Source organism: Lepidothrix coronata, unplaced genomic scaffold (assembly GCF_001604755.1).
Source record: "Lepidothrix coronata isolate B3197 unplaced genomic scaffold, Lepidothrix_coronata-1.0 Scaffold20, whole genome shotgun sequence".
Lineage (NCBI taxonomy): Eukaryota > Metazoa > Chordata > Aves > Passeriformes > Pipridae > Lepidothrix > Lepidothrix coronata.
This window is the reverse complement of record NW_016690200.1, coordinates 1,161,484-1,171,804: the sequence shown is the minus strand read 5'-3', so window position 1 is coordinate 1,171,804 and position 10,321 is coordinate 1,161,484. Positions and strand designations below refer to the sequence as shown.

At 43.4% G+C, this 10,321-nt stretch overlaps 1 protein-coding gene across 3 annotated transcripts in view; it reads left to right on the top strand.

The window, feature by feature from the left end:
* The first annotated feature begins 255 nt into the window (after nucleotides 1-255).
* SEMA3D (semaphorin 3D) overlaps nucleotides 256-10,321 on the top strand; it is a 138,310-nt gene continuing 128,244 nt past the window's right edge. Inside the window, exon 1 of one of the 3 annotated variants that reach the window (XM_017807825.1) lies at nucleotides 256-439. In XM_017807825.1, the coding sequence (XP_017663314.1) occupies nucleotides 411-439 (29 nt within the window). In that variant the 5' untranslated portion in view covers nucleotides 256-410. Of the gene's footprint in view, nucleotides 440-1,006; nucleotides 1,144-1,599; nucleotides 1,629-10,321 lie in introns of those variants that run through there. The other 2 variants (XM_017807826.1, XM_017807828.1) reach the window with 2 other exon arrangements.

The window sequence follows — 10,321 nt, the reverse complement described above, 5'->3', positions numbered from 1 at the left end:
TCTGCATCATACTCATCACAATTATATTTGTATTGGGCAGTGCTCTCCAGGGATTAAAGCAATGGAAAATTTTATCTATGATAATGTGGAAGTTGGGGTATAAAATCTTCTTTCTTTTTTTTTTTTTTTTTGAAGGCCTTAGACAGCAAAAGCCAATAGCAACTATGAAACAACCTGTCTTCAAACTCCTCCCTTTGTCTTGTGGGAATATAAGACACATGTAGATAAGTACAGTCTGCATTTCTGTAAGCAGAGTTTATAAAAACAGTATCAGTTTGTACTGTAGTAACAAACTGCTTTAAAAACTCAGGTAAAAAAAAAATGTGAAGTTGACTTTTGGCGAACTTAAAAAGCTCTGCTATTTAGCTCCCGTCCTGTATGCCCAGACCACCCATCTGACTTCTATGTGAATGGTAGGTGAGGATGAAGTTCTGCTGAGGTGAGTAACATGGTGGAAACTCCAGTATGTTTCTCTGGACTTCTTTGATTATGCTGTTATTTCATGGGAGCAACAGTCGGGGTCTGTTCTGCAACTGAGTCGCCAACTGAAGACTTTCAATCTGAGCTCTTCACTAAGGGAAACACAGTTTTTGAAAGAACCCCAGTGTGTCTTGTCTGGAAGTGTCTGATACTCTGTGCCATGTGTGCAATGGCTCTCAGCCTGTGGGCAGGAAGGCTCTTTCTCGGGCAGCCACAGAAGGAAATATGTTGGAGAGAATGGTTTGGTGTGGGAGTGGGTTGGTCCAGGAGAGAAATTCTCTCTTAGGAAGTGGTCTGCAGTATGCGAAAGCCAGAGAACCACCAGTGTAGCACATTCCAGGGACAAAACAAATAAATGCAAAGGCAGATGTCTCCCTGGCAGCTACAGTTCTGCACGCAGGCAGACTCTTGAATATGCACCAGTGGCGACGTCCGGGCCACTGCCCAGCTGTTTCCCCCTTATCAGTAAGTGTGGCAAGCTGGCTTTTTTTTTTTCTCACTCTCAATCTACAAGCCACTGTCCTGCGGTTCAGCCCCAGTGGGAATGTGTCACCGGAACCATCGTCAGTGGACCTGAGGCTGCTTTAGACACGTCGATGCGGAGCTGCAGCTGTGCAGGGCAATCCCAGTGCTAGGTCGGGATGCTCCTGTGCGACCTCGCAGGTGTGTAATCCGGCAGTGCAGGAGGGGTCTGTGGTCCAGGGCAAAACACACAGGCTCAGGGTCCCTGGGCGCCCGGTCTCGGCAGAGTGGGCACATCGCTACCACACTCTGTGTTTGTGTGCGCACTCCGACCCTTTTCAGGCAGCCGGTGTCCCTTGTGCCGAGGCCGGGACCTGCGGCGGGAGCAGTGGGTGTGTGCCTGAGCTGGCTGACACACACACACACACCACACACACGCCCTCGCCGGCAGCAGCTCATTTGCTGGAGGGGTGTGTGCATGTGCGTGCGAGGGTGTGGAAAGGGGTGGCGGGATGGAGGGAGGGCGGCCGAGGGAAAGTCTGACACTCGGCGCAGAAGGAGCGAGACCCTCCGCCGCTGCCGCCGCCGGGGAGGAGCCGCCGCGCTCGCAACGCCTCCGACACCCGGGCACCGGCCCCGGCCCCGCGCCGGCCGCGCCCCGCACCGGCCGCTCCGGCCCCCGGCAGGTACCAGCTGGGGCACTTTCCGCCGCCGCGGGGAAGGGGTGGAGGGCGGTGTGGGAAAGTGTGCGGGGACCCCGCTGCCTGTCCCGGACTTTCTCTGCGTGTCCCGGACCCTCCGCTCACCTCTGCTCCGGCCGCCGCCGGGGCTGCCCCGGGAGCAGCGGAGCGGTGCCGGCACCTGGCGGCCCCGGGGCCACCTGCCTGGATGTCACCGGGGAGGAGGGAAGGGGCGGTGAGGGGCGCTGGCTTGGGAGAACACCTCTGCGGGGCTCTGCCCCGGGAGCCCAGGAGTGGTGGGTTTGCGGGGTGACGGGAGAGAAGGAGGCAGTTTTGGGGAGCGGAGGTTTAAAGGCTGGGGAGGTGGGAGCGGCGCAGTCGGAGAGAGAGGAGTCCTGTTCTTCAGCCCGACATCCCAGCGCCTGCTCCGGCTCCGCAGGCGATGGGAAGGGCAGCCGGGCATGAGCCGCCCATGCTCATCAGCAAGAACTGTTGCTTGCTGGAACGGCGGCAAAATTCCTGCCTTTCCACGCAGTTCTCCAGCATTGCCACGGGCGCGACTGCTGAGTGTGTCCATCACCGGGAGCTGCAGAACACCTGGCTGGCCCGGGGTGCGCACTGAAAAGGGATTATTCCTCTGCTCACAGTGACCACCTCCACTTCACTTTGTGCAGTAGCTCAGGGGGTGGGAAAGCTCCTTGTTTTGCAAGGAATATTACAAAATAAAAGTTGTTACTTGTAGAAGAGAAACATTCCTGAGCACCTTAGGTAATCGGTGACTGTGTGCTGGAGAAGCACAAAGCAGCCACCCATGTTTCCTCAAGAAAGCTTCACTTTGATTTGAATTTGGACAACTGAGCAGTAGAAATCAATGGGACAGTCTGACCAGGAACAGAGAGTACGTTGCTGAGAAAGCAGGAGGAAAACTGTGTCTGTGGCTCAGACAGAGGCCAGAAAGATTCAGACAAGAACCTGTGCAAGAATTTTAGCATGTCAGATTTTCCCTTTTACTGCTTACTTGCACATCTAGGGAACAAGTAAAGAGACTAGTTCACTGTTTACCATTTGGAGGTGTTTAATACTATATGGTGCACCTCTTTAATACTGTTTTTCAGATTCTCATTAGTATAGTTGATATGATTTTCATCTTTGCCTTTTAGTTAGTTTATTTTGCGTATTTTGGGCTTGATCCAGAAAAGCACATCATCTCTGACAAAGTATGTAAGGGCCAAAGCCTTTACTAAAACTGTGAAAGCTGACTGTTCAAAGAGCTTTCTAAGGAGGAATTGGGTTTCTTTAATCCATAATTGTAAACCTACTGTCAGAGGTACCCAAATTCTGCAGGTGCCACACCTCTTTTTCTTAAAATTTCCAAGAGAAGTCTTGCTCTGAGATGCATCATAAATTGAAGCATTTTTGCCTTGATCAGGCTTAGCAGCTTGGCTTCACTTTTAGTTGAACTTTATTTTGGCTTAGACATCCAGACTAGCCTGAGATCCAGGAACTAAATTTGCTTTCCCTCTTCTTACCATTGGATCAATCCAACAGAGATTCTCAGGGTATGGGCAACAGAACAGGTCCGCATTAGGTGCAGTGCTGAAGCACAGAGGGATGTACTCTAGACCAGGCAGAAGCCAAAAGTCTCCTACAGGCAGTATGTGGGCTCTGCCCATGGAGCGCTTTAACCAGAAATGGAAATAGCAGCTTCCCCAGTATCCTCTGCTGCGTCTCAAAATACAAGAGTGACTTCAGTTAAAAGAGCTGTTTGGTGCTTTCAGGACAATAATTCCAGGAAGAGAGGAGAGCCTTTCAGTAGTACTGAGTAGTGTGACTTAATATCATAAAGATACAATTTTGAGTTGTGTTCCCACCTTCAGCTTTAGCTTGGTGGGCAGCTGCTGTCAGATTCCCATAAGATTGATACCACTTTTGGACCCCAAACCCGGGTACTATCCTCTGCCTGCTTCTTTCCAGCTGCAGATTGTACCATCAGCTGACCTTCCGAAACACTGTAATTGCCCTGATCTTACTCTGCATCCCAATGTTTTTTTTGTTTTCTGAGGGGTGATGTTTTCACTGCAGATGCCACCGTGTTCATTACACAAATTTTACTGCACCCTGGTCATTCTCCTGGGATTTTGCAATTGAATTAAATGAAACAAGGCCCTAGGGGGAAAAAAAAAAAGTTTTAATTAAGGTAGAATGTTAAGTGGAAATGGATGTTGTTCATTGGGAAAGAGCTCTTTAAAGTATTTGAGGATACTGCATCTTTATTACTCAGAGATGAATGATAATTAAGCAGATCATCCATGTAAACAGCAAGATATTAAAAAGCAAGGCCAAAGAATGAAACACTCCCAGCAACACCTGTCCCTGTTTTAATCCTAGCAGTAGGGATGTACTCAGCCTCTCTTTTCATGTTCTATCACAGAACAAGTGGAAGAGTGAATGTCCCACACAGTCAGGACCTTTACAGTTTAATTTGCAGAAAGCCATAATCATTAGAGTCACCCTGGGAGCCTGCTATTAGTTAAGGGTGGTCAAAATAATGATGTATATCTGGATTCTTTTTGAATCTCTTTTTTTTTGCTTTTTCTCTCATTCTTTTTGCTGTTAAAAATACAGCAGTTGTAATCTCAGATGTCTCTTCACTGTCTGCCACTGCAATGTAGACATGCCGGTCACCTGTGACTTCAGAGAGGTTGATTCATCAACTGGGAAGCAGCTGAATTCCCATCACACGCCAGCATTTCTTTGGCTAAAACCCCTGGTGCTGGAATTGGCCACCGAGCCACCTCTGTACTCTTTGAGGTTTCCTACACGAGGAAATCCTTTGGGGCTGGTTAAGCAGGCTTTCCCACCGCGCTCTCCTGGCAAGGCAGCCTGCGGGATTGCCGGAGCTATATTTGGCCCTTTGTCTTTTTAACCCCTGGAAAAAGCCAAAGGTGTGCGCTCAGTGTCATTAAATCAAATAGAGGCAGGGAACGTGTGATGTGTTTGTTTTCCTTGCTTTCTGGATTTTCTCCAACTGCAAACAAGCAACAGAGAAGCTCATAGTAAAGCCATGTGCAGAAGGCTTGAAGTGTAGTGGCTGTATTTAAGCTATGTGTGAAGGAAATTTTGCTCCATGGGTGTGCTATTTTTAACTTTTTTACAGTTCTCCACCTCTGTTGCACTTCTTAACACAGTTTCCCCTCACCCCAACATTTCTAATCTGGATTTTATATATTTTATAAACTCAGCAATGGCAGTGAGTCATTATTTAAATGATCCCCATATAAATCTTTAGTCCTTTTATCTTATCCTTTCTATCCTTGTGTATTCAGAAAGGCTCCTCTCTGGTATTGTTATTTTTCACATTCTAGAGACATGCTGTGACAACATCCACGTGTTATCTGACAGTGGGTGATAGGAAAAAAAAAGTCAAAGAAAAAAACACAGCCCTTCTATTCTACTCTCTCCAGCTTAGATGGATCCAACATCACATGGAGGGGATCCAGAATGAGTCAGGGAGCAGTGCTGTGGTCCAAAATTCCAGTTTGCATTACAGCTGGGAGGTAGCATTTAGCATCATGTGGATTTATTTTCTTTTAACGGGAACTGCAAAATAATTTATGGAAGTCACATAACCTAATGGGCAGAACAGATAACAGTAAGCCAAGAAGAACCTGGATTCCCATCTGGGTTAAATCATTGACTCAATTTGACTATCAGTGTGATGGGTGTGGTATTTAAGCCTAAGACATTATACTGGCCTTAACTAAGTCATTGCACTTCCCCAAAACATAACTGGAAAATATGATTAATGTTCAGAGCTCTGCTGGTATCTGACAGTTTACCTAACAACTTCCCTGATCAGACTTAGCACAGGACATTAGAAGTATTTATTTTCAACCCTAATTTGCAGGACAAATCCTAAAGGTTTCAGGATATATATGGCTAAAGACAAATTCATGCTTTAGAGCTTACATGGAGACCTGTAACTTGTGAGGACTTTCTGCACTGCATGAATTTCACACTGCATGTATTACTCAGCTTTCAGTAACATGTATCCTTTTTGTACATCTTTGCATATTTTTCTTCCTGGGCTTTTATAAACAGAAAGATGAGTCGTGTGAGCTTTTTCTTATAATGTGGTCAGTTTAAAAGCAAAATAAATAACCATAATTAAACTGTTTCCAATTTAGTTGGTCAGTGATTCAGGAGACTTGCAGGAATCAGATGTCATGCAGCAGAAGAGAGGCTAAAAGCTCTGTAACATCTGAACATACTCCAAAGATGTGCCAGGTTGTTGTTGTTGTTCTCTTATTTTTTCTTTCTCCAAAAAGAAGTAGAAGTTACCCATTCTCCTGGAACATCCTTTTCTGAAATTCCTGAAGACACTGCAGCTCTGAGTCTGATCTCATCTTGTGTCAACATAACTCAGGACTGAATGCACTGGGAACAGAAAGCCTAGGATTAACTAAAATTATACAAAACTAAGGCTGTCATGAAATGAAAGACTTGCGCCTGTTCTCAGTCCATCTGTACTTAGTGACTTCAAGGGACTTAAGCACATGTTTAAAGATAGACTGCTGTGTAAAATGCTCTCTTGAAAGAGTTACTTTCCTGAAGTCTAAATCTAGAGTGAGATCAAGCCTTTTAAAAGTTGAGTGCAGTCCTGGGGCTTGATGTTGCCAAATATTTTAGTTTAATCTTGGCTAGAATTTTAAGATTTTGAACAGCTAGATCTAATGGTATTTGCCTACCTAGCTTGTTATATTCTCCTGGAATTTATCAATGACACACTCCATATAATTGTGGTTACTTTTTGCCTGTCTAAAATCCTTTTTTGGTTTCGCAAGGGAGAGACTGCAAAGAAGGAGTATGTAAAAAATTCTTTCCTAACCAAAAGCAAAAAGTTAATTTTTTTGTTTTTCCCTTCCACAATGAAGAAGTAAAACAATGTCTGTTGCTCTCATGCTTAATGTCAAAATCTCTGCTAAAAAATAGCAAGAAGAAATATGATGAACTTTTCATATGGAACTTATTCCCTGCAATTTTATAACGCACATATATGAGGTTTTATGAAGGCTTTTACTAAAAGGTTTTAAAACAGTGTAATAAAGGAAAAGTGCTCATAATATCCTTTGGTATCTAAAGATATCCACTTTGAGAGAGAGAAATAAAATAAAGGGCAGTGATAAGTAATGGTAGATTTGCAAATGCAGTTCCTTTTCTCCAAGATTTACAGTAAGAACCAGCCCTGACTGTAAAGTTCTCTGCACTGTCGTAATCTGTAGCTTTGCAGGATATAACATTCCTATATCCATTCTCTTACTTCTGAAAGAAATGTTTCACCCGCATATAAATTACTAATCCTTTACTTAATTTTATGTCTTACTTCTTTTTTTAAGCAGGTGCTTGAAAACCTTTATTAGGGACATAAATCTTCAAAGCTGCTACTATACTATGCCCCACTAACAGAGTGATCTTGTGTTGCATCTCTGGAGATCCATTGTTGTTTAATAGAAATCAGAGGGGACACAGGAACAAATTTATCACTTGTGTTTATATAGTCATTAGTTACAAGCAGTGGACCTTTTCTCATTGAGAGAAATTTTTATTGATTTATTAGCTGTATTTCAGTGGTGTTGGGAGGACCCTGACAAAAATCACAGAATCATCATGGAATGGTTTGGGTTGGAAGGGATCTTGAAGATCAAGTTCCTATCCCCCTGCCATTAGCAGGGGCACCTTCCACTAGACCAGGTTGCTCCAAGCCCCGTCCAACCTGGCCTTGAACACTTCTAGGGATGTGGCATCCATGGCTTCTCTGGGCAATGCATTCCAGTACCCTTACAGTAAAGAATTTCTTCTTAATATCTAATCTAAACTTACCCTCTTTCAGTGTTACTTACTTCTTTCACAGGTCCTCCTGTGTTTAGCAGTGGTGATGTATCCAATTAAAAAAAAAACGAACTCCATTTTCAACCGAGGTGTAGGGCAAGAGTCAGCAAGCACAGAAGACTGAAGAGATGTGGGTTCCTCAAGTAACAAAAGCAATTCTATTTTACAGAATAAAGAGAAGTCTCAATCTGGTTTTTTTGTTGTTGTTGTTGAGTGATAGAAGCATCAGGGCAAAGTTGAATTTCCAATGGCATTATGAGATACCCTGTTGTGCATATTTGGCCTAATGATGCAATAAATTAATTACATTGAATTAAAATGACTTTTGGTTCCAGTGACCTCCTTAGTTTAGCAGATTAATTTCTGAACAATACAACCTCAAAAAATCCACTTTAATCTGGGGAGGTGTATTGTAAGTTGGAGGATTTTCTAGATACACCAAGTCTACACATGAACAAACCTGGAATTCTTGGATCCATTGAGCCATGTAACACTTTGAGTTGGAGACTAAGCCTTTGTTTTTCAGCTGGAGCAGAACTTCTTCAAAAGAAAGAAAAAAAAATCTGTTAGAAATACTATGCAGAAACAGAAACTTAGCAAGAAGCAGAACACACAGTTCAGATCTTACATCTGTTAATGCACCTCAGTACGTTAACATCCAGTTTGCTATGTAAGAGCAAAATATTGTAAGTAGTTAACTTGGAGAAATGGATCAATTGAAAGGAACAGAAATTCAAGCATAAAGGGACAGCCAATACAAGCAGATATCTTTATTACCTCTATCCCCTTCCTAAAGGTGAGATGTAATACCATTTATTTTGTAATGAGCTTTTTTTTAGGTCAATTTTTTTTTAAATCTGTGTGTCTTCATTTCAGAGTTTTAAAAGTATTATTCCTGAATGGGACCCTGCAAAAGTAGTCCTGGGTGAGGGGGTCTCATAATGATCATTTTAATGACAGGAAGGCTGTCACAGATGGGTGGATTTTATTTTAGCACAAGCTCCTGTACTCATGTACTCTGGGACTAAGGGGTAAACTTCTGCTACAGCTTGCAGATGAAACTGCTTCACTGAGGAATTGGACAGTGTCCATGGGAATGAAGGTAGCACACAACATCATTATGTTCCAAAAAAATCAAGATATAACAAGCAGTATCTTCAGTTTGTGTAAATTAGAGATGCGTAACTGAAATTAAAGAGTGATTTGTAATAGCTAAGGGCAGTCCTATGTCTTTAGAACAACAGAGAAGGTCTGAAAGCTGAAAAGGGAAAGCAGAGATTTAAGTTAGTGATATACATCAAAAGCATTTGGGGAGAAGAGTTAGTACTTCAGCTAGAGACTGAAGTACTAAGCAAGTGCTCATTTCTTGTGCACTGCTGGGGTGATTGAGGTGGGATCCCCAAAAGCCACAAGTTGTGAGGAAAGGTTGTGTAAGCCATCCTATAGGAAGTTAGGAAGAGAATTCTGCAGCTTAAACCCTGTGCTGCAGGTTCATTTGGGATCCTCAGCCTGAGCTCTTCCCTGCAGGTAGGGTCAGTCTTTTCCTTGTGACAATATTTTAAATAAAATAAATTGTAAAAAAAATCTATAGCACATATTTCAGTGATTTAGTTGCTGAGGTGACCTGGAAGGGCAATTTCCGGTGGGGGTCTGAGCAGTGATGCTACTGGTGCTGGGCAGTGTGGCTTTCTCAGCCACCTTGGTTCCACCTTTTTACAAGTGCTCTGTTGTCAAAGGCCCAACAGAAAGAGAATGTGGCTTGGCATCGTTGCTGCATCATCTTCCAGGGATAAGATTTCTCCTACTGGATCTGTTCCCATTAATGTTTTGGTATCAGTGTTGATATTTTCTATCTGACACTGAGCTATACCATTGAATTAAGTATTAGGAGTCCAATCCTACCTGTTCCCCTAGGAGTGTGCTAACCCTGGGGCTGCTGGTAAAAGGTATTGGGAGAGGTGGATCATCTGCTTTCAGTCTGTGGGAGAACTGGACATGATTGGAGCCCATCCCAGCTTTGCAAGGGAGGTGGGCAGAGCAATGCCTGTTTCTGAACACTGCAGGCACTGAGCAGTTTGGAACAATCCCAGCTCTATTGCATGTGCACCCAGTGGCCCAGATGTCATGGGGACATGATATTAAGCAGGTTTGGCTACATGTAAAACCTGGAAACAGCAGAAGTGAGGTTTTGTCCTGGTTTTGAATGTTGAACCTGGGTGACTGAGGAGTCAGTTAATATCATAAATCTCTGTTATTAATCTGATCTTTTGTCTATAAAAATTTTAATAGGCAAGGATGCTTTACATAGCTACTGCCTGAATCATTGTGGTCAGTTGATCTGATGTCTTATACAATCTGTAATCTTGTCAGAACTGAGGTTTTCTCAGACCTGAAGAAATCCAAGGTGTTTATTTTAAGACCCAATCTATTATTTTGCAAGTTGAACTCAAAGCTTTAAAGGCTTTAAAAAAAAGCTGACTAGATGTAATTTTTGGAATGTCAGCCCCACCTAACTGAGGAAAAAGTGAGGGAATTGATGCATCTGAGGGAGTTAATAACATTGTTCAGGCTTAAGCATCTTTTAGGTGCTCTCTCTAGAAGGAAAAGTGCATTTAGCTCTTCTGCTCTGTTCTGTCTGTCTTTTTGAGATGAGTGTCCTGGGTAATACTGTCTGTAGTGTACAGGTTTGTTCTGGAGTTACAATTTGGTGTTTATAGTCCTCTAGTGACATCTACAAAAAGCAGATATATTTCATCTCATAAAGCTGCCTCAGCTTTAAAAAAGTAAAAAATGGATCTGTGGAAAAGAAA